Source organism: Mastigoproctus giganteus, chromosome 2, assembly GCF_048544385.1.
Source record: "Mastigoproctus giganteus isolate SK-2022 chromosome 2, ASM4854438v1, whole genome shotgun sequence".
In the NCBI taxonomy this organism is placed as follows: domain Eukaryota; kingdom Metazoa; phylum Arthropoda; class Arachnida; order Uropygi; family Thelyphonidae; genus Mastigoproctus; species Mastigoproctus giganteus.
In genome coordinates this window covers 82,913,285-82,938,931 of record NC_143576.1, presented here as the reverse complement: position 1 = coordinate 82,938,931, position 25,647 = coordinate 82,913,285, and the positions used below count along the sequence as shown (strand labels likewise).

The window sequence follows — 25,647 nt, the reverse complement described above, 5'->3', positions numbered from 1 at the left end:
TATACGAATTTTTCTAGCAGGGATAAGGAGGTGATTATTCCCTTGTATAAGGCAATGGTCAGACCACACCTTGAGTACTGCATACAGGTCTGGAGGCCTCATTTTAGGAAGGATGTAGAGCTGCTGAAACGAGTACAGAGAAGGGCAAAGAGATTGGTGAGTGGAACAAAGGGTTACTCTTACCAAGAAGGGCTTAAGTTCTGCAAATTGCATCATGTGGAGACTAGGAACCTGTGAGGTGATCTGATTGAGGTGTATAATACCTTGAGTGGTTTGGGCAAGTTTAATGCTGATACTATTCTTCTTCTAGTTTAGATTACGCACTTGAGGGGCATAAATTTAAATTGAGGAAAGACAGTTGTAGAATAGATGTGCGGAAAATTGCCTTTAGCCAATGGGTGGTTGATTGCTGGAACAAACTTCCGTATGTCTTTGTGGAAGTTGACAGCTTAAATAAATTCTAAGCAGAACTAGACAAACTTTGAGTGGGATGGGTGAAATGGGAAGTTTTTTTTTTTTTTTTTTTGTGTGGCTGATGCTGTATAAGCTTGCTTCCTTGCATCATAAGCCTCTGATAATGCCAATGCAATCTCTTATGATACAGGTACCCGCCTCGAACAGACCCTGCCATCAATTAACATTCATATATTTATTTTACGAAGTAGAATAAATATTTCAGAACCTATCACATATATTAACTATATATGTTTTTCCCACCTCCACCTGGCGCCTCCGTAGCCAGGTGGGCAGGAGCAGCAGTGCGTAGCACATGCTTCTTGATTAGACCGGGGTTCGAGCCCGTGAGCCACCAAATACGGAGGATGCGGAAAGGTCAGGGAATGACCACCGCATATCCCCGGAGCAATATGGCCTTAGTTGCTAATGCTCCTAAAAAAAAAAACCAAACAACCAAACCCACCTCCACCTTCATGTAATTCTGACATCAACTCGACTGAGTCTCCTTATTTGCCTTGTGTTTTCAGAGTTCGTCCTGGAGACAGGCCCACGTGAAATTTCATTACACAACAACGGCTACTTGCCCGTGCCCTCTTGATTTTATCCAACGACCGAACTTCTGATTGTAATACCTGACTAGGCTATATGACAACGATTACTAGTTAACTTTACCATCTCTTTTCTCCGTTCCTGACTGTCCTTTTAGATAATATACTAGTTATTTTTATTTTTTTAAACTTTTTTTTAATCCTAAAGGTGCATTCAATATTCATTTATATTTATTTTACTTATTTTATTCCCCCCCCCCCCTTTATTTCTATTTGCATTTTATTTAATTATTATATTTTTATTATTTTTCCGGTACCAACGGATCTGCTGGCATCCATTGGAACTGTTTTTCCTCTAGTAAATGCGACATTCTTGTGTTGTCATTTTCTTTTGACAGTACGCGTTTTGTTGTGGCCCACCTGCTCGCGTCGCGGAGGAGCTCTATGGAGCAGCCTTCCTGGGATCGCTGCTATGTACTAGCTAAGTGGCTAACAAAAAAAAAAAAAATAAATAAATAATAATAATCAAGACAGAATGTACTCAGTATTAACCCCGTACTCATTTCTACAGAGTTCTGTATTCATTACAGCGTACCATGGTGGACTTGAACTAACGTTTAAGTGCCCCTAACATAGACACATGTCCACATTCACCGGATTTAGTAGACTTTGATTTCGACTCCCACCAGGTTAAAGTCTCTTTGCAAAGTCACGGATTTGTAATGACTAAGGAAATTATTGAGAATGCGACACAAGAATTATTAGCAATTCCAAAGAATCCTGTCATGAACTTCCGGAGGTTACAGAAGCGTTGAATTGGAGTATAGAGTTTTTTTTTTTTTTTTTTTTGTTAGTTATTGGCGCATCGGCTTCTGTGGCCATATTGCACCTCCGAAGGTTTTTGCATTTTCTGCTCTGATTCAAGTCCGAGACGGGATTCGAACCTGCGACCTTTGGGTTGCCAGGCAGGCACTTTATCCACCTGGTTAGCCCGATCGGCTATAGAGCATTAAGACGACTACTTCGAAGGAGTTCCCTGGAAATAGATGGTAAGCTTTCATCCTTTCGCAAATATTAGTTCAGTACCTGAACTTTTTTTCTCACACTTCCTATTACGCAAGTTTACGTAAATCCCTTTAGAAACATTTTTTGCAGAAGTGCAAAGCTAGTATTAAAAAAATGTTTAAGAACTTCCATATGAATTTTATTTTATGAATGCAAAAAAAAAAAACTTGATTACTCACAAAGAATGAAAGGATGCGAAAAAGCTTTAGAAAAATTCTAAAAAGTTAAAATAAGAAAAACAAAATGAACCTGCTACTCAAGTATGAAAGGGCTTGAATTTATAGTTAATTTTGGCAACTGAGGTGGTCGAATCTTATTTTTCGTCTTTCTTGAAGAAGGTGAAAGATAATCTTTACTATTGTCATCTAGATTCTAGAAAGAACTCTTACAGGAGGCGGAAATTTCACCAAAAAGTCATTCGCTAGTTATAATTACTACGAATAAAAAAAAAAATTAAAACGAACGTTTTTATTTTTCAAAAATATACTCGTAATTACTGACAAAAAAAAAAAAAAATTCTCAGCAAGCTACGAACACTTAAATGCCTGTAATTGTGCCGTGTACCCCACTCCGCTTTAACAAGAGCAAGGCGCCTCCGTAGCCAGGTGGGCAGGAGCAGCAGTGCGTAGCACATGCTTCTTGATTAGACCGGGGTTCGAGCCCGTGCCCACCAAATACGGAGGATGCGGAAAGGTCAGGGAATGACCACTGCATACCCCCAGAGCAATATGGCCTTAGTTGCTAATGCTCCTAAAAACCAAATAACAACAACAACAACAAGAGCAAAATACATTGGCTGAAGCTTCGGTATTAAGGAAAATACGCAGATGATCAACACTGTCTGACGAGCATTGTTAATTTTGCAAGGAAAGAAGCAACTGCTGGTATCTCACAAACCACTACTATAGTTGAGAGAATTTTTTTGCGCGTGTCAGGTCATTCACTAGTATTACGCCAGGTATTCACTCCACAGTTCCACCATTTTTAATCAACAACCCGTTGGTCTAAGAAACTGATTACTTTTGTAAGCATTTGTGGGTGAAAGGTATACGGAATGAGAGAGAGGAGAACAGCTAACGAATGACCGTTAATCGCATGTAGAATTTCTCTCCAATGTAGTACAATTAAGGGGTTAATATTGCTTCTCTTTCTATACAGTATTAAAACTAAGCTTTCCGTTCGCTCTCTGTGTTACATTTCTTCCAAACAGTTGTTAACTCTGTACAGATCACAAACCTCTGATTTTCTGGGGAGGTACACCGCCCAGATGTTATTCCCTCATGTAGAGGTAAATTAATGATGCTAATTCCATTGAATTGGCATCTGTAATTTACCTTAATTCGTTCCAAACCAACCCCAACACATGCCTCATTTAGCATCGTATTCACAGTTCGAATCCAAACCCACAAATGATTTTGCCTCTTCTTCACTTACTCCTACTTCTGTTCCGTGGAACATCCTCTCTACCTTTCTGTTTTCTGGAAATTGCAATATACAGATTTAAGTGCAACATCAAGAAGTATCTTATATCTTAACAACCCACATGCGCTACTACTGTAGGTTCCAGTAATCTTTTGTGTTTTGGAGTTAACATAAAGAGAGAGAGAGAGAGAGAATGCGTAACATTTCAGGCGCGTTCGATTATCATATAACGTACCGCAGGGGTTAACTTCCGTACTTAGGAAATTTTCCTCCAAACTTCACTAAGTGATGGGTAAGGTTTTTTTTTTTTTTTTTTAGTGATGGAGGGAGGGAGGGGGGGAGAAGAAGAAGAAACGGGTGTTCGCTAAGAATATTCTAAATGAGTTTTGAAAAGGATCGCAGCTGATAATCCTAATTTATCAATGTTTTTCTTAAGAGTAGGAGGATTGTGGGGAACTTAAATTAGACCTAAAATCTCCATAGGGATCAACAAAATCTGCGCTGAAAATTTAGTGTCGATCTGACTTTTCCATATCGAGTAATTCCTAGAAATCTGACACGTACTGTAATGTACAGTCTTGTTTATACTCCGACGCGACCTGTCTGATACTCCGGTCAGAGGAGTTTACGATAAACCATTAATATAATCGTATTTAGCAGACACGAAATTGAACGGTCTACTCAAAAAGTATGCGCCATTGCACTCTCGTACATGACCACTCGGCTACGTTAGACCTGATGTATTATATTGTACATGTATATAGATTTTTTTTTGGGGGGGGGGGGGGATAACTGGAGGTCTGTGGAATCGCAATGATCTTAAAAGTTTACCAGAGACCAGCGGAACCTATGTTAAATATTTGGGGCTTGATGCTCGAACATTAGAAACTAATATAGATTTATGGGTGAAACGTGGGGAGGGGGATTGTAGAATTGAAAATAATACCGAAACCTTCCCAGGAACTAAGAGAATATATGCTAAAATTTGGCGTCTACTTGACTGTTTCTTATCGAGTAATGATTAAACATTCTCACAGAACCGGCCCCTATCAGTGCCTTTTGCGAGATTTTTTTGGTGCGCCCTCCAACTTTCCTATTAAGTTTATGCATTACATTTTTACTATTAATTGAAAACTATAATACATAAACTTAATATATAATCTATGTATAAAGGCTCGGACAAAAGTATTCCTGCGCCCATGGCAAAAAAATTATTTCCAGATTTCAGTTATCGTGCATTCGAATGCACGATATCCGAATTTCTTTAATCGGAAAGTAAGATTGACTTCATATCGCGACTTGAGATTTACAGCAAATCAGTGAATTTTCGGGACATTTGACGCCCTGTGCGGCCGGAACGTTCGATCGACCTTGAAGCCGGCCCTGCATTCTCAACATGTATAGAGAACGCAAAATAAAAAAAAATAATAATAATTTCTAGAGCAATCTTTATATGATATAAAATTCATGAAAATCCCTTTAATGGGAGCCGATGTGTTACATGTGCGAACGGACATTGTAAAAAAAATAGGCTCATCAGAAACTTAGCGAATATACCTGAAATTCTGCCGCTTTAGTGGTGACTTGGCAGTAGATCTGAAACGGCCTCAAACATGGATTGGACCATTGTTACTTAACTTTTTCGCTCACGTAAGGTTACTGTAAAAGACGTTGTTTCTAAGCACGGGTTAGCGCACTGAATCATGACACCCAATAAAACCGTCAGAGCAGGGTCAAATTCACCATTCTTAGTAAACTATACGCAGTCAGAGGGACCATCGAGATATTGGAGAAGCGTGACCTGAGAATTTCTGCTAACGACAGCAAACTCATCATTTGGGTAACGGCTCCAGAATTGGTGGAGAAAAATCCTTAAAAAAAAAAAAATCCTTATTCAAACTGCTCCGTTGCAGTGCCATATTATAGTCACAGGCTATACGAATGCCACGTATATTCAACGCAGTTTTTCACCCAATTTTAAGAAATCCAATGGGTTATTTTCTGGAATCGCAGTGTAAAAATTATGTAAATCATTTTATATATATATATATATATATATATATATATATATTTATATGTTGGTCATTCCTTCTAACTTCTGTACTGTATGGGAACAAAACAAAATCTGTAGAGTCTATCAAAACATGGTCTTTACTTACGACATGGAAGCTTGGCCACTGCCTGTTTTAGCTTTGTACCAAGTTTGTGCTTGCTTTTGTATTCCGAGTCGCCTTTCTTTACCAAATTCCCTGTCACAAGCGAGGCGCACAGCATTAACCCGATGGAAGCAGTCACGACATTCATAGCTCACGGATAGTAACTGATACGATGCAGAAGCTATTATATTTACTCTCCTCTGACATTATAATATATAACATTTTATAATAAAATTATTCTTCGTGAGCTACAAATAAAATAGCAGATGTGTGATGACGACACTCGGGTTGGTCAGCACTCAGCTTTTTATTTCAAAGACAAACCAATGACAGCGTTTGAAGGCAAATCCAGCTGTAGCAGCAGCAGCATTGTCATTATAGGAAGATACATCCTCTTCAGGTCTGATTGCTCATTATTAGTGGAGGGACCATTTTCATCACAATATATAATAAATCAAATTCATTCTGTAAACTTTCAGAATAATTATAATGGTTTAAAAGCTCTATCGAATAGTTCAAAGCATAAATTTACTACTTTTTTTTTTTTTAAATATCGTTAATGGTATGAATTTCTGTGTTGTAAATGCGATTTATAGCGTTGTAATCTTATGCGCGTAATTATACTTAATCGAGTGCTTGATTTTCGACTTACTAGTATGATGCGTAATAAATAACTGCCCATAATAAGCACGCGTCAGCGCTGACGCGTGCTTTGGACAGTCATTAGAGTTACAGTTAGGTATGTTTCTTTATAGAGGTTCCCAAAGTGTAGCACACCCCACCTCCCTGGAGACACTTGGTCTTCTGTGGGGGAGGTGGGGGTGGGGACGTGTTGTTTTCATGAAGCAAATTTTTAACAAAATATGGGACAAACTTTTTTTAAAAAATTGTTGCTTGGTTTACATAGTTTAGTTATTACCTAGTACTAGAGTGGCCATTTCAAATCTCTAGCCTCGGCATGACAAATTCTTTCGAGAGGCAACTGCATCGATCTTATTAATCCAGGTATGAAGCATATTTTATTTCACCTTTGAGATTAAGTGTGTTGAATTATATAATAATTTCTAAAATATATAGAGAGCTAAATTTTATGCGAATTCTGATTATTTGCATTTGTTCTGGAAGGGGGCGTGAAATTTATGAAATATTTTGAGTTTGGAACCTCTGATTTAATGATTAAAAAAAAAAAAAAAAAAAGCACTGGCCAAAAAAATGACGAACCTTTATTTATTTAATATCGAATCGGGCTGCCTTTGTTTCGAATAACAGCAAGTGTGCGGCGCGGCGTGATTTCTGTTTAGTATTATAGTGCATTTTGATGTAATTGTAACCATTCTTACAGCAAAATATGCGTAGCTACGACAAAATTGAAGAACGAGGACTTCTTTGCCAACTAGTTCTCCCCAGCATATTCCACACATTCTCAGTAGGAGTGAGATCAGGTAAATGTGGCGACCAGGGAAGATGGTGGAAATCCGTACGATGTTCTCCGAACCATTTTGCACGATTCTGGCAAGATGCGCTGTTCCATTGGCATCCATAAAGTGACCATCACACTCTGGGATGAAAGTGTAACATTGCAGGGTGCAATAGATCTGATACAAAATTCGGATACTCCCTGGATGGCATTCTACCTTCCACGGGTATCAACTAACCTAACCTAGTCCGTGTCAACAAAACATTCCACATACCAAGTTACTATCTCCAGGTATTGTTTTAACAAGGCAAGCCAGGGGCTCATATCTGGTGAGTATGGGCTTGGCACACCCAGGGTCCTGAGCTGGATATCATCATTTTTCTCTTTCTTGGTGATTCTTTTCTAGCCCCTCCCCCCCTCTCTCTCTCTCTCTCAGGGTACTCGGGAATTTTTTTTTTTTTTTTTTTTTTTTTTTTTTTGTCTGGTGCAGCATAAGCCTCAGGCTTCCTTACACCATATGGCTAATAATAATAATAAAATAATAATAATAATAAATGAGGTGGTCGCCACTTTCTCGCTCTGCTCTATCATCAGTGCATTCTGGTTGAGTGTAGAGTGCGACTCGTCTTTGGGCACGTAGATAAGTCTGAAAACTGTATAAGTGTGGCGGAAATGCCAGAAAAGCTGGCTGTGTTTGCTTGGTTTAATAAATAATAATAATTAAAAATATGTGCAATCACGAAATTCTTGGCACAATTAGAAGCGGATTTTTCTCTGAAACAAATGGCTTCCGAATGGGCAGGCGGCTGCTAATACCCAATTACTTCAATTCCCTGTGCATGGAACGAGTTGAATTCAACTTGATGTATCTGTTAAATAACACCTGTGTAATTTCAGGTCTGGTTTTATTGTTATCTTTTTCAAAGGGAACACCCCCTAAAAAGCCTCTGGCTTATGTGTTCTCCCTCCCTTCTTGCTGTTATCTTCCAACAATTGTAACACAAAATAGGGATAAATAAATTATCAATTATCAACTATGCGCAGGGAATTGAAGAAACTGGGTATTAGCAGCCACCTCTGCATATCCGGAAGCCATTTGTTTCAGAGAAAAATCCGCTTCTAGTTGTGCCGAGAACGTCTTAATGCACATATTTTTAATTATTACTAGGGGACTTTGACCCCTGCTCGCTTTGCTCGCCCACCCCTGCGCACCCTTTTCTACGTAAAATGTAGAGGTATACGGAGTAAGTCAAATCTTTTCTACATAAGACACACCTGTCGAAACGCACTGGTCGATATTTAATCAGGTAATAACCTATGTAATTATTTACCTGCGCATTTGTAGTCCGCGGCATTCTCAAGGTCGAATAAATATCACGGTAAAACTTCAGAACGGTGTACACCCTCCAACATGGCGGCAAGCAAAACAGTAGGAAAGCAGCGATTGACGAGTTGTGACTCCCATATTTTGCCAGACGGGCAGGAACCAAACAGTAATTGGCAGATACCATTGCTTTTCCTGCCCATTGTCCTCCTAGGTTGATATGCCTAGGGTGTTTTTCCCCACATTTGCCGCTGTTTTTCAATCGAGAACTGGTTTTCCCATTTTAAAACAGCGGGATAGAGGCCTAAACCCTCTATCCCTACTAAGCTAAGCCCCAACCTCCTCGACGACACAGAACAATCGAAAAAGGGAGTTGCCTTCACCTGTAAATTATCGCCATTTTCGAAGTACCTGACAGTGTATACTATACTATACTATACTGGACTTTAGCCAATATCACTATGTAATTATTTACCTGCATTTACATATGATATTTTAGGAAAAGGCCTTTTGCTTTGGGTTGCATAATGCATGAGGAATATTTGTTGCATTCGAAAGAGCAGGACTAAAATATTTTACTGAAATACAATGGAACTTGGCATTTCAGTATTGTATTGAATATTGTATTTAATAAGAACATTGTATTGAATATTGTATATTAATGAATATACTAATGAATAATGAATGAATATTAATATTCATTAATATACAAAAAACGTTACAATGGAACATCAAATGTTAGACAGTGAACCACGTGCACGAGGTTGGTGAACGTTATGCAGGCAGTTGTCAATAATTAATTGCATTTGTAGTAATTGCCTCGCCCTCTTCTCCCATTGTCTCGAATAAATATCACTAAGAGGAAAACTTTTTTTAATGTATAGATAGATTATTTATTAAACCAGACAATCACAGCTAGCTTTTCCAGTGAGATGGACGTCCTATTTTTCTGTAGAGTCCTCCTTAGAATACGCCTTTTACGCCTTTGAGATATGGAAGGACTGCGTTTTTTCCAGCCTTTGAGATCGATGCTTTCGAGAAACTAGTTACGTCTTCCGTTTTTGAAGTGGTGGTTCTTACTAAACGTGCGCCCATGATAAGACATTTTTCAAAGTCTGAGAGATCATGCATTTTCCCCATTCCGACTTCAGAGTACTGCAGTCGAACAGCCTGTGCGGTCTTTATATTCAACGAATCAACACCTGATCATTCCACATCACAGTTTTCTTTTCATTTTTTCTGTCTTGACTGTCTTAATTCAAAGGTTCGATTTTTAGCCAGTGTGCTTATTTGGTTTAAACGGCATAAATGAAGGAAATATTCATGGAAGATGCCTAGGGACGGAAACGGAAATCAATGTCTATATATTATTTCGGAATAGATTAAGAAACAGTGTTAAGAACTTCAATGCATATCCAGGACCAGACATATATTCTGATCAGAATATTGTAATAATGGATCTAAATTAAAGTTTAAAAGAATGAGAGGGGAAAGTAAGATAAAAGATGGAACATGGAGAGAATAAAAACAGAAACGAAGGATATTAATTAAATCTTTATTTGTCCTACATGATAAATAAGTGTTACATTGGTGAGAGACAAATTCTCTTCACAGCAGTATATGCCAAGGGATTTACGTATAATACAACATAAAGGAATATAATAACAACGCCGCCACCGAATACACTATAGACGTGGTACACTTGTTCACATAAGCACAGCATTGAGTCACATAGTTATTCCAGAATGCACAGAACTGTTAGGTGATAGTAGCCTGAGCAAACCACATTGCGGTTTGTTTCCTGTACTTCGGATCTTCTATTAGCGTTTCAAGGTCGATTTCAATTTGAGACAAGCTGCGGATTGATTCCAATGTCTTGGCTGTTATGTTATGAACCTATCGGCCATTTTCAGCCTGTTAGTTTTTATCCTCAGGGATTTGGTGCCTCTTAAGCCAGATTGGAGGGATGTGCCACTCACAAAGCTGCCAGAAGCACGGTGATGATATCACTAGTCATCTTGATTGTAGTTATCAGTCGTTTCACGGCAGTAATGCGTGGTAAACGCTATATTTTCAGGTGTTCAGCAAGCTGCGTGGTCCTTAACTGTTGTGGGAGTTGGTGTTTATTGTTGGCCCACTTGAGCAGCCAGAATTCAGTCGCATATATTCCCTTAATGTGCGTAGGGGTGGCTCACGCCCCTTTCAGCATCATACAAAATGGCCGAATACGCTATTGTTCTTATATATCTTGAGGTTATAGTGTTTTATGGAAAGCCCCACCGGTGGTTCCCCCACATCGGCGCAGTGGTACTTTGTGAAGAAGTACAGAATCTCTGTAAAAGCCAGAAAAAGTGTAGTCTAGTTCAGATTACTGTTATGTTTTTTTGTCTCTGGCTGCTTGGCCGCAGAGCCCCTAGTGGAACCCCATGTTGCCAGTCGCCACCGCTGGGAGGTGAACCAGGCTGTCCATCATACTCTGGCTGGCCTTTGCCAGGCTCGCCTGAGCTTCCTGACAGAGGCCAAGTTAAAAAAAAAAAAAAAAAAAAACATAGAACGGGGGTACAGGTAAGAAGGGATAGAATGAGGGGAAAAGAGGGTGGACTGAAAATTGAGGAGTCCTCTCTTTGTGAGGCGAAAATAGGGGTCTGGGAGTTAGAGTTGCAGGCGACAGGTGCCCCTGCATGATCACCAGAGGCTACTGGACTTTGTATCTCGCACTCAGGGATTGCCAGCGATATCCAACCCTTGTGGATCGGAGTCTAAATCCCGCCCAAAACGGTACCAGCGGTGTTAGCAAGTTGTCAGGGCAGAGAAGGAGCTAATCCACGCCTGTCTGATTCAGGCCTTGGGGAGCATAATCCAACATTGTTCTCATTTTAGCAATTTTGGCTCGCCTCAGTGCGAAGATTTCCTGGACACACACGCTTAGTGCCTTGTACGTGTTTTCGTCAAGCAGCAGCGAGGACTCCTGATTACGTGGATTCCTTTGAATTGCGGTAACAAATTTGAGTCTACTGTTGTCATAGGCAGGGCACTTATACATGAGATGCTCCCAGGATCCACAATGGCACCGCCAGTTGTTCTAGGGGAAAAAATTTTCCCCCTAGAACAACGGGGCTAATCTCCCCTGGGATTTTCAGGGGCGCTGTACATCATGATAGGAAGAGAGTTGCGAATCCGCCATAGTCAGTTTATGGTAACGGGGGGATTACGCAATTTCCTATACTAATTATATACACTGTATTTAAACGAGGAGTCACTAATTAATTAATTTGCATATTAATTAATCAGAATATGCCCATAATCAATAAAATTCAACGTCATAGTAGGCAATACCAATTTCCAGAGTAAATAGCGTCTTCAGCAGGGCAGAAGTTGTTGACCAATGGCCGTTCCCCTTTACAGTTACGTGGTTAGTCGTTGTTTGGGGCAAAAGGGTTTGTTCCTGCCAGGAAAGGAGTAAATGGCCGTTGACAAACAACTGAATTATTGGCGTAAAAGGAAGAGTTCTCCCACAATGACAAATAACATTAACAACTTAACCCGAAAATTATATCAGCATGCAGCATATTTCCTAAAGGATTCATTTTAGAGTAAGGCTAGTCAAAATAACTTCTAACAACATCAAACCAACTCAAAGTTTTTACGTGAAACAACGGCAAAACCTATAGGACGATGCCATTATGAGCAATCTAAGGATGACTTGACAAAGGGCGAAAATCAAAAACGTTCATAACACAACAATGGCCAAGAAGTTTGCCATAAAAATACCATAGTTCGACTCGCCATACCAAAAGGAATCGTTTGGTATGGAAATTAATCCAGATCCTGAAGTCAGAACCACTTTAGAATTTACACTTTGTAGCGCACAAAACACTACGGTCAACCACGTGGCGTTGATCCGCGCGTGTCCAGCGCGGATCAACGCCACGGGCTAGTTTCTTCTTAGTTAATAATAAAACTGAAATAATTCCTCTTCCTAAGTCTTGTACTGGAGTAGCCAATTAAACGTCTGACTTGAAATGTAGGTTAATTCTTCTCTCCTTCCACAGAAATTTCTTCATTACTACTAATGTCAGACTGTTAAATATAAATGTAACGCCATGCTCTGGAGTTTAACTGTGGTTGCACTGATAAGACTAGGAAACCTGTTTGGTAGACTTCAGCAAGTTGATAAACACTACTAATGCGTTGCACAGTCCAGTTGCTACCAAATGGCTCTCCAATCCCAAGCATAGGAAAATTTTACCATTATTACTCTACAATTAAATCTTCTCTGTTGTTGAAAAATTCTTCCACAGTTTGTGTTGATTGTTAACACAATTTACAAGCCTAGAAAAATCGTCGTTTCGAGTTCTATTTTTCTATTTGTGATGGGGTTACTGTCGAAAGTTTCACTTTATGAACTTGGAAATATCTCGGGTGGGAAAAAAGTTGGTGCAAGTCATCACAGAAATTTACTGAGTCACTCCAACTTGAAGCGCCTGTTCTTCGCACTGGCTACATTATTTTCGATATTGTACAATAGCCTGTGGATACATTGCTGAAAACTTCTTTATGCATAATGCTGCGAATCGTATTAATCTCCGCAAGATCTTTATCACCGGATATGCCATGGCTGACGAGTGGAACGCTCTTCCCTGAGACTGAAGGATTCATGCTCGTCATTCAAGACCAGGTAATCAACACCAGGAACTATAGAAAATACATCGCCAAGGAGCCTGGAGTGTCAGATGACATATTGACGATGCCACCTGGCCTTAGAATCGATTCAACATATCACCGCGCGATGCAAGGTGATCACCCAGACTGAGTATACTCGTAGACACGACCAGGTAGAGGATAATACATCAGAAGCTAGCAAGAAAATACCAATTGATCAAAGAAAGTGTACCGTATTACAAGTACGAGCCCCAGGCAGTACTAGAGCCCTCTAACCTACAAATTGTACTGGGACCGCGTCATAATAATGGACAAGACAATCCCACACAACAGACTGGACATAACCCTTATCGACAAGCAGGAAAAGGCTACCTATCTGATTGATATAGCGATGCTCAACACTGGCAACCTTCAGAAAAGCCATGAGAAAATCAGGAAGTACACGAACCTAAGACTGGAGATCAAAGATGTGTGGCATATGCCACAAGTAACGACATCCCGATCATCGTGTCAGCCGTTAGTATGGTGTCAAAGACCCTACATAACAGCTCACAGCAATTTTAAGGAACTCCATAAAATCGCAATCCTTGAACATCTGTAGGATAGAGTTCCTCGACCAACCGTAACACCAGACATAACAACCACCCAGTGTACTCGGTTTACCCATTACTGGCTGGAACCCCCCCCCCCAGTCAGGGAGAAATAATATAAGAGCAATAATAATAATAATTTCTAAAGTTAAAATCCCGATTGTCAAAATGAGGGGTAACTTATATTTCTTGCCCTCATTACGACTCAGAATACATCGGTGAATCAACAAGATGTCTGAAGGACATTATCGCTGGATATAATACTGATCAATGTAAAACTAGATGAAATAGTATTAATCGAGACCAAAGGTCATGCGGTCATCCTGTAATGGAGTCGGTCGTGTTGCGGAATTTTTCCTCCTACTCCATTTCTTTTTACCTCTACTTTACGTGCCGTCTGTTGACATGCGTGCCGTACTGTCTTTGTATGCTTATAAATCGCTAGTTTTTTAGTTTTAACACTTTTTAAGTTGATAAAAGACACAGACAGTGCCCTGAAGGCTGTATATATTTTACATTCTTTTCTTTATTGTTTAATGGGCGTATTTTGCATTCCGTATATTTTTACTGTATTTATTGTATTACATAATTTTATTTTTTGTGTATATTGCTTGTATCTGAATTATTTTGTATAGTTTTATCTAACTGCACTTGGTGTTTACGGATTTTATTGGATATTTATGAATGGAACAAAGGTTGAACTGATACTCATGTAGGATGGTTCCGCCTCTCCATTTCACACAAACAGGTTGTGCGTGGTTAAACAGTCACTTTTCTGGAAGATGGTTCGGACGGAATGCACTAATAGTGCACAATCAACTTTTATAGAGTGTATTACTCTATAAAAGTTGATTGATATCAGGGGATTGTTGTTTGTGGGTGAGCCAAAGATGTTTACAAAAGACATCTGTTATTAGTAATTGTAAATTTATACAAGAAACCAATCTTATACGGCATCACAAAAAAAAAAAAAAACTTAACTTCATTTGCTCCTCTTTTAATAATTTGTTTAGTTCTCAAAATTTATTCAGACTGTCGGCTACTACAACGCCAGATGGACGTTTGTTCGAACAATCAATTACTCTGGCTGAAAACAAATTTTCGCATATTTTCCCTCCAACCATCTGTTTCCAATTAAATTTATGCCCCTTGTGTGTATTGTCCAAGAAAGAGGAGGATACCATCAGTGTTTAGTTTACTGAACCCATTTAACGCTTCAATTATGTTTTGTAGCAGATGCCTAGTTTACAAACGCTACCATTTACAGAACGCGATTTTCTTGGTAAGAGAACTGCTTTGTGCTCTTGATAATTTCCTTGCACCCGTTCCAACAGATTTATTTCCTTCCTAAAATGAGGTTCTCAAACTTATATGCAGTACTTAAGTTGTGGATTAACTGTTGCCTTTTACAGGGATCTAAAGTCCCTTGATGAACTGGACGAAAATATGTACGTGGGCAACATTCCAGAGCACTCTACGAGAAAATTTATGTACCATTTCGGTTGCGGATAGTCATGGCATTTTAAAGAACACACGTTAAAATCTGATATATAATTACCTTCTCCACCTCATAGAACTCGCATCTAACAACAAACTGTTCTCTCATTCGATGTGGATTCTGATTACAAATATCTCTCTACTAGCCGTAGTCACGTCTTTATCTGAATTAATAGGTCTGAACACATCCACATCTGATCCAGCTTTCAGCTCCTCGATTCGCTTTACATTCAAAAAGCGGATCTCGGTATGGGAGTCTGCTCCCCCCCCATTTTGCCGGCTTTCACTTAACACGGAACGTCATTATGTTCACACCACACAAGTCGAAACACTGGATACTCTTTGTGGCCGATGTACACGCCATGACTATTTGAACAGTATCCAATAACATCGCAACCTTGAGGAATTTCAATGGATGTTGCAGGCAAATTTTCCCACCGTACAATGCACATTGTTTCTTAACTGTGCACGTAGAATTCCGCCTTTTAACCCACAGGAAGGTGCTCTGCAGGATGGCGCACCATCCTGCAAGAGCATCTTGGCACACCTATTGGTGTGCTAATAAGCCGCTTATAGAGAGGAAATATATGGCTAGCTGCCTTGTTTTTCTAGAATCGGCTCTCAATGAACTTACGCGCATAACTAGTTTTTAGAGAACTAGGGCCCTCGCTGATTGAATGTGGATGTAATTATTTCCCTGTCCTGTAGAGTGGAAAAGGGCCGAGTTCGAATCCATCAGTGGCGCGAGGAATTTTATATATATATATTTTTTTATTATTATTTTTTTTTTTTATTATTATTTTTTTTTTATTTTTTTTTTTTATTTATTTATTTTTTTTTTTCACAACATGGCTGAGTTTGTCCCAGGCGAGGATTGCGTGATTTTTCTCCCGGAAACTCGGGAGAAAAATCACGCATTTGCAGTCTTATAAACGAGTTTCCGGGAGAAAAAAACCATGCGATGCTCGCCTGAGCTGACAACCTTAGCCACATTGTAAAAGTGGCCCATGAAAATTCCTCGCGTTATCGACGGGATTCGAACTCAGATCTTCTCCAAAATTTTACTCGTATAAGTATAAAATAAAACAAACATCGGGTTTTTTATACCAGTAAACCTATTGGCGCCTCATGGTATTAGTTGCTTTGGCAATTAACACACATCTAACAGCAGTAGAAATGCGAAATTGTTTAAGAAAAGATCTAGTTTGTAGACTGAAAGTGAATTCTTGCAAATGGAGATGATGAAAACTTTTGGGTAAACCATTATGTTTAAAATTTCGGAAAACCTAGACATTTATCAGTCCCGAAAATAAACTCTCGGGATGTAACTGGTCATCTACGTTATGGTCATATCTCTTACTCTAAAAATAATAAAGATTTGAAAAATAATAAATACAATAAATTAAATTAATCCGTAAATGGCATATATATATTAAATAGTAATATAAAATGCAGAATAGCAGTCCTGAAGAACGAAACTTTCTGTTAACTGATTTTTCATTTTCACAAACTGTAGGCACCGTGACGAAAAAAATATACTGTATTTTAGCTATTGTTAATATCTCAAAGGTACCGTACTTGTATTGAATCATATCGATTGTTTTGATATTTGCACACCAGCTAGCTCTTCGGAATATTGTTTTCTCATGAGTTCGCGCATGCCAGGTGTACAAACATCCTTATTATATCATCGAATCATTTCCTTTCCTTTCTTTTCCTGCCCATTCATTATATTTGTATGGTCAGTAACGAACCTTTACAACGTCGCGGGCTAATTAGATAAAAAAAAAAGGAAAGAAACGAAAAGTAGAATGAAGTTCTCGAAGAATGCCGAAACTTTTAATGGTTCTATACGAATAACAGTTTCGCTTGACATCATGTTTACGGTTCTGTCGTATATTCAGTTTATAAACGAACCGTTGAAGATCAGGTAAAAAGTCAATGTATAAATTATGTTAAGCGCCGACCGATAAATTTATAAATTAATAATTCGTTTTAAAAACTGTGAGAAATAAAATTTAACTATGTATATTTGTATTATTATAGGTTTTTTTTTTTTTTTTTTTTTTTTAATAGGTGCATTAGCGACTTAGGCCATATTGCACCGTATATATCATGTTTGTAAATTCCATGTGTTCTGGGGTTGATTTGTAGTCTTATAAACGAGTTTCCGGGAGAAAAAAAACCATGCGATGCTCGCCTGACTGACAATCTTAGCCATTTGTAAAAGTGGCCCATGAAAATTCCTCGCGTTATCGACGGGATTCGAACTCAGACTTTCTCCAAAATTTTACTCGTATAAGTATAAAATAAAACAAACAAATATTTTAGAATTGCATATCCTAACTCGTGCAATGAGTTTCTCGTAACAAAGGGAATCAATGATTCTTAGGAGATTAAAGCTGTGTAATTTAAAAAAAAATAATAAATAAATGATGTTTAATGTTTCGTGACGCCATTTTCAGTATCAAAAAAATGGATGCGAAACGACGCGATTGTATTACAATAATAAAAATAACGTAAAGTATACACATGACAATCGACGGGAATTCAGAAAATTTAATTTATTAAAAAAAAGAAAAAAAAAAAGAAGAAATATTTATCGATTTATGGGATACAGCTTAGTCTGTAGGGCGGTGATGCCAGGTCTCAGAAAAATGGTTCGGTTGAAATGTAGTTTAATTTCAATGATATTTGATAAAACAATTATTGTATATTATTCACAATAGCTGCTAAGTACTTCAGCGTAATACTGGATTCAGTTTGGTGACTGGGTAGGCCATTTCACAAGATCATAATAAAAAAATAAATATTCTGCAAATACAGCAAGCCCATCACAGTACATGGCAAGGGGCAGGTAAAAATACAAAGGGAATGACATAAAAGTATATGTACATAGCAGATTTTATATAAATATTAACAATGGCTAGGAATTTTAGTTATGAATTTAAAAAAATTGCAGAACAGGATATTTTGGCCTTCAATTGCAATTACTGGGTTGGGTTATTTTTCTTCATTTTGTCGGAGATCTGACTCCTGTAGGCTTCAGAGTTGATTAACCTGTTGCAATCAATGTTGTGATGATTTATGAGGTGAAGAGATGAATTGGGGAACATTCTGTCCATTTGTTTGAGCCTGGAGAGGTTGGATTTGAATTGCTGGTTTCTTGAATTTTCCCTGTTGGGGACAGCTATTATATTGGCTAAGTTTGGTGAATCGCATGCAGAAGTGATTAACTTTGCAAGAAGCATGACTCCAGACTCGTTGATCATCTGTTGCAGAGGCTTTGTTTTTAGGTTTTTATAAAGCTGTTGCCTGGATATTGTATGGGGAAAACGAAGCTTACTACTAAGCCATCTAAGAACCCAATATTCTAGGGCAAGGAATTTCTTGACGGTTACTTGAGGAGCACCAGACCAGATTTCGGAAGCATAGGACAGAATGGGAAAGATGAATATTTGAACATGCTTAATGACTGTTTAATCGTTATCTAATTGAATCGCTGCTGTTTCTTGTTTGATTAACCATTTTGCTTTTTGAATTTTTTGAGCAACATATAAATAGTGGGCATTAAAGGAGAGATTTTTATCAAAAACAACTCCAAGGTCTTTGTGAGCGTAAACATTTGGGATTGGGACATCTGCAATTTTTATTTCTATGTGGTTGGGTTGTTTCTGAAGAGAATAAGTAATTTGAGCAGATTTGCTTGCATTTATATTCAGATTGAGATCTTTCAGGTACTTGATGATTTCACAAATCTGTGAATTCGCATCATTGATAACTTTGCGAATATCATCACTGGCTTTGGAGATTATAAATAACTTTAAATCATCGGCATATGCCAGTAGATTTGGATTTTCTTGTAGAAGTGGTTGAAGAGATGCTGAAAATATAGTACTGGAGAGAACGGCTCCTTGGGGAATGCCTGTTGAGGTTGTGACGAGAATATCGTCAGTACTAGTGAGAAAGAGGAGAAGTCTGCGATTTAGGCTGTATTGAAGATAGGAAATAATCATTGTGTCAACGAGAAAGTGATTTTTTAGTATTTGAAAAGCTTTTTTGAGATCTATGTTGTCGAAAGCACCTTTGATGTGAAAATAAAATACATCGCATTATCTTGAAACGCAGTTTGGATGCGTACAATGGTGTCAGCTAGGCTTGTTGTTGTGAAGCGCCGTCTAGGACCAAAATGCATATTGACAGGTGCATTAGCGAAGATTGCATGTTGAAGATATGGGAGCATGATTTTAGTAATTATTGACGAAACAGCAATTGGTCGATGGCCGGGATGGTTATTTCTGCAAGCTTTTTTAGGAATCATAATAATCCTGAAAGTTTTCGACTGTCTTGGAAGGAATGGCTGGCAGATGCACCTGGAAATGATATGCACTAACGAATCAATAATGTATATGCTGGACAATCTAATAATAAAACCAGGGATGCCGTCAGGACCTTCACTACTATCAGGGCCTGTTTGGTTAACTGCACGCTGAACTGTATTCTTGTTCACAAGTTGGTTAATTAGCAGGGCTTGATCCGGAGACACATCATGTTGCACTTTGTCTGCTTGTTCCTAGGAATTAAATGCTATAAATCTGTTTTGTATACCTTCAGTGAAAATGTCAGATCTGCTTGTTTCCATATTCCATCTTATCCATTCAGAAACTAGATCGTGCTGTAAGGTAGCTGTTGTTTTTGTAGAAAGTGCTGTTTTATTGTGGTTTAGCGTGGACATAACATAATTTTTGTATCACTGAATTTTTTTGAGTTGAAACAATGCTCTGCTCTTTTTATATTTTATGTGTGCTGATGAAGTGCCGTATTTCTTCCACTGTCTGTGGTGTTTTTGCTTACTTTTAAAGTAAGGTTTCAGGTGGGATTTGAACCAAGGTTTGGAGCATCGTGACCATGACCCGTCCTTCGTCATGTTGACGATGATATGATTATGATTATTTAGGAAGCGTTCTGTATTCAGGATCGATCGTTGTTCACGATGGTTACTAGTTAAGCTAATGTCATAATTATTCTTAATTCATTAAAATTTGATCTGGACGTTGGGCTTCCGGCTGTTTGGGGTTTATTTGGGTGGCATGTTAAGGAACGTTAAGCAAAGACCGCCTCTTTTTCTCATTAGCTTACAGATTCTCCTTGCTCGACTGATTATTACTTATCCCTCTCTCTCTCTCGGGCTGATGTTCAGTATTGACCCTTACCCTGTTCTGTTTTGAATAGTGGATATCATAGAGAAGATATAATTAAAACTTGTACGCCTTAACTCTCTGTGAATTATATTCTTATAATACATTTTGTTTCATGTAAGTGCGTGAATGACTGTATGTTAAAAATATTTTCATTTATTTTAATTCTTATTTGATGGTGTGTCTTGACCGTGTAAACCCTTCTCGCCTTGGTTTAGTAGGTGGTTAAGGTATTGAACTATATTTGTCGGCCAATAAACGGATATTTGGTTAGTCAACATCTTCCAAACATATCTAAAACATGGGTATGAAAGTCCAAATACTCACTGACACCAATGCGATTTGGATCTTGTCGATAATCATGTCTGCTACTTTTCCAGACCAAGACATTGAAGAAGAAGCAATTTTAGTGCTATCTTCATACTCATGCAATGCACACTGTGTCTAGCTTTTTGCATGTTGTTTGTAGATATTGGGATTCCTGAAGTGGCACAGCACAGTGTACATGCTTTTCTGCTTCCTTCATGTACCTGAGGTAGGTAGTATTAAGATTGTGTTAAGAAGGCATTTTGTCTCAGTGATTTGCATTTTCGTAAATTAACTTTTTTTTCTTAAATAAAAAATTAACTTTTATCACATTTTTGCAGTATTCCACCTCAGGTGAGCTCTTTAGTTTGACTCATCGATTTTATTAAGTATTAGTGACAGGTTTTTAAGTTTGTGCTAGTCTTAACAGTGCTTTATTAGCTCCCTGACGTTTATTTTCCCTGGACGATAAGAATCTGCGAAAATTAAAGATATAAAAGCATGAAAATCATGTCATATACAGACATGTCATATAAAGATCTCCTTACAGACAGAGCATATCTCTGTCCTCCCCTGCAGTGGTGCGAAATATGCCAAGAAGCAAACTAAATCAAGCCTCACTTAAATATTTTCGTTTTAAGGACTGTAGAAATGAAAATCTGATTTCTCCCCTCAACCTCGATGCAGAATATTGCCATAGACCGTAAAAATACAAATACAACATAAAAATGTGCGAAGTTTTCCTTCAGCCAACGGATGGTTTATTGTTGGAATAAATTTCCATCCGTTGTTGTGGAAGTGGATAGTTTGAATAAATTCAAGAAAGAACTAGAGAAACTACTATTGGAGGGAATGGATAGGTGAATTGTGTGTATGTGTGTTTGTTTTGGCTAATGCCGTGATAAGCTTGCATCATTTGCCACTGTTAGTACTAGTACACTTCCTCGTTCTTCGGAGAATCTTCTTGACGATTATCTCGATAATATTTTTTTAAAATCCCAAATGCTTAGTTAGATGATAACAACGACGAAAAATTAATTAATTTCATGTCGTTTATGGATTCTATCTTAATTAATTCAAGGGCTTTAGGATGCTGAACGTGAACAACGTAGAAAAACATTATCTATTGTACAGCTACAATCGAAATTAGAAAACTGTCTAAAGTAAATATATCGGAATGCCCTTGATAAGATTCTTATTAACCAACATGCAATGAAGTTATAATTAACGGACCTTAAATCCCAAATTATGGATTCTAATAATACAAATAACGTTTTGCTAAATGTACTAGTACAAACAAATTCGGTACTAAGCAATATATTTTTAAGGAAGTCTTCGACGGACACATAGATTAATAAAATGATCTGATGTTGCTTTAGTTTTACCAACACTTCACTGTCATTTACATGAAGAAGAAGAAGAAAATCTTTATTGTACAGTAAAGATACAATAATGTGCCCGCCACAGCCAGGAGGCCAGGGGCTTGACAATGATATAGGGTAAGATAAAAATATGTACTGTATAAAAATTTGTGCAGTATAAAATATTACATAACAATTAAAAACGTAGCATTAGCCATTCAATAGATATGAATATGTACATAGTTGTGAGGCAGACAGTGCACCAAGGTATGTGCACGTTCATATGTACAAAGCACATATTTAAGCATATTCACACAAGTCAGAAAATTTCACAGTGCCAAATTATTGTTCGGTATTGCATTTTCTTGTGAAGACAGTTCGTCGATTTGCCTGCGACGTGCCGTTATGCACCTCATAGGAGATAGCAGATGGAGATATCAGTATGAGTCGACATCAGGGGCCAAACAAAAGGGGAACAAGTTCGGCCAACGAGCGCCTGTAATTGCGATCAGATGCGAATTTATGGAGGTCAACTCCGATCATTAGCAGGGCTTGTACTGTAGGAAGTACTTGTCCAGGTAGGAATCTGTCACTGATCTTCAGCCTGTTCCGTTGTAGCTGAAGAAGAGGGGTGGCTCGTAAGGACGGAAGTGGAACATGCCACTGGCATATATCCCAGAAGTCAGGGGAGTTGATTTTGCCAACCAGCATTTTGACTGTGGTCACAGTTCTCCTCATGCTGATTATTTGAGGCAGCCGCGGGATTTGGAGTTGGTCGGCCATGCTGGTGGCCCTCTGCTGAGGGGGGAGTCGATGTTTGTGGGTTGCCCACTTCAATATCCAGTATTCACTGGCGAAGATGGGCTTCATGAGAGGAGGTACTGCGGATGCCCATATTTCAGAGGCATACAGAAAGGTAGGATACACAATGGTTTCCAGATATCTGATTGTGGTTCTTGCGTCTGTGTTATGAAGAAGATGTTGACGGGCAATCCAGCGCATTCGGTTGATCTTGCGTAGAACACATTCGATGTGACAGTTGAACCTAAGGTTTGGGTCGAAGGTTACACCGAGATCTTTGTGTTTAGTAACACTTGGAATAACTGCACCCTGCAGTGAGGGTTGTATGGATGTGGGACACTTCTTCAGAGAAAAAACCATAATAACGGATTTTTGGGGGTTCAGTTTGAGACCGAAATGGTTGAGATGGCTAGAGAAAGCTGTGATCTTATTACAGATTTCCGATGTGATCACTCCCCTGTCGGCTGATGGTGGTATTTCCGTTAGGAACTTTATATCGTCGGCGTAGGTAATGACATCATCTCTGTTACACACAAACGGAATAAGGAGGGCGGTAAAAAGTAACCCCGATAAAACGCCACCTTGCGGCACACCAGCATTGATGGATCGGGTATAGCAGAGGTTACGATGAGTGAGGTACACTGTTCTGTTCCGGAGGAGCGAGTGCAGAAAAGCGAAAACGTCACCTTTGATCCGAAAGAAATTGGTTAGGAGATTCAGAAGGGCTGAGATGTTGAGGCTATCAAAAGCAGCTTCAATATCGGCATAAACAACCGCCATTTCTGATTTGGCCTCAAATGCATTTAAAATTTTCCGTTTGGACTGCCAGAAGGTTGGAGACAGTTGATCTATTAGGGAGAACATAATAGAGTTGTTTTAATGATTGTGGAAGAAAATGGCGTGTTATATGCGGAAGAAGGACTTTTTCCAGTAGCTTTAGGAGCGTGGATGCAGTGGAAATCGGTCTATAGTGCTTCGGCTGGCTTGGTAGTTGAACTTTAGGTAGTGGGGCAAGACTGTATTTGCTCCAGGATGCCGGAAACACTCTATGAGAGAGGATGGAGTTGAACAAGTAGAGCAGAGGATCAAGGATATATGGACTGAGGCACTTTACGATGAAATGTGGGACATTATCGATGCCAGCGGCGCATGACGGACGCAGCGAGTTGATGGCTTGACGAAGCTACTGTCGATTGATTTGAATGGAAAACAGCTCATCATCTGGACTTGAAATGGGGTCTGGTTGGTAATCATATGGTTGTGTGATGTTGTCTTGGAATCTGGCTACATAGTTGATCCATTCAACTGGATTGAAATTGGAATCTGGTTCAGAGTTACGGGTATATGGCACTTTGCCTTTGGATAAGGTCTTGTCAGTGTATTCTTTAATGGCTTGCGATTTCAGTCTGTTAAACAGTGCTCTAGCTTTGGAGTACTGAGTTCGGTCATATGCTGTACCAGACTGTTTCCATTGTTTATGGAGGGACTGTTTGCACTTGAAACTGTAATTTAGCTCCGAAGACCACCAAGCATTAGTTCTAGCGGAGATACTGACCTCTTTAGCTGCTGAGAACATAGTAACAGTGTGCAACCATCTAGTTAATATGTCTAGAGCCAGTTCGGGATCTCCTGATTCGAGAACTTCCCAGGGAATTAATCTTGTTGCATAAAGGCATCTGTTCGGTTGTAGGAAGGTGGGAGAGATGATGATCTTCCTTTTGACGTAGTGGGAGACATTAAAGTTGGGCGTTGGGAGCTGCAATAGGACTACGATGGGTTCATGATCGGATTCAAAGTGAGTTTCGGGTTTAATGTCGACGCTACAGGAACCAGACGATAATATGAGATCCAGGCGATGAATACCTCTAGTTGGGCCTTCGTTTATGATCCTGAGGCCACTAGGTGCAATCTTAGCCATAAGTGACTCATGAAGATGTTGGAGATTTGGTGGTAAGTTAAAATCCCCACAGATGAGGTGGATAGCAGATGTGTGAAGCGTATTTATTAGCCAGGATGCAATATCATTGATTGTCTGAGCATCGGGGGTTGTGGGTGTATATATTGCACCGAGATCTAATAAGCAAGAGTTGATCTTGACCGTTACTATCAATGCTTCGAATAGATTGGATTTGCTGGAGACTACATGTACGAACTCAAGTCTACTACATGGTCCTTTCATCTCAAGTGATGCTATTCCGAAAGGTCTAAGTGAAAGAAAAAGTACTCCTCCAATATTAAAATCAAGTGTAAGAGACGAACAAACTTTAAGGCAAGGTCATTCAACGTGCGATTATCTGCTACGAAATACAGTATATTGATCCAGTATCAGACCGTGCCCCTCGTGCAGCTGCTTGTTCTGACAAATCGATCGAGTTAGCTGAACGGATTCTGATCTTTTCACAGTTGGGAAACAAACAGATGTAGAATTTAACCATACACCTGACTCAACGGATTTCTCAATTACGTCGGTGGAAAAAGAGGAACCTAAGAGTACTGAACTACCTACTGTTCAAAAGCAGACAGTCTCTAAATAGTGTCTCTGATTCTATACCGAAATTTACGGCTATTGTTTTGATTTGTTTGTATACTTCAGTTGTAAAACAAAACACTCATTGTATTACAGAAAGAGCAAATCCTTTCTCTTTCTCCTACTGCCAGAGCGAATATCAGGAATCTAGGGGATTTATTGAATATTTTAAAAAATATAACTTGTCTACTGCTAATATAAAAATAAATTCTTTGTTTCGATATTGTCACGGGATGTAACACAAGATAATATTGTTAATTAATTTCAGGATATCTTAGTTAATATCTGAAAGCTTAAAAACTAAATAATCTCGTTAT

At 38.8% G+C, this 25,647-nt stretch overlaps 1 protein-coding gene and 1 long non-coding RNA gene across 2 annotated transcripts in view; one reads left to right on the top strand and one right to left on the bottom strand.

Moving 5' to 3' along the window:
* LOC150089373 (uncharacterized) overlaps positions 1-5,823 on the bottom strand; it is a 49,106-nt gene extending 43,283 nt beyond the window's left edge. Inside the window, exon 1 of the mRNA XM_090368552.1 lies at positions 5,651-5,823. Within this exon, the coding sequence (XP_090224678.1) occupies positions 5,651-5,795 (145 nt within the window). The 5' untranslated portion in view covers positions 5,796-5,823. The remainder of the gene's footprint in view (positions 1-5,650) is intronic.
* Positions 1-25,647, top strand: part of LOC150089371 (uncharacterized) — a 200,324-nt gene that overhangs the window by 106,146 nt on the left and 68,531 nt on the right. The gene's annotated exons all lie outside the window — the stretch shown is intronic.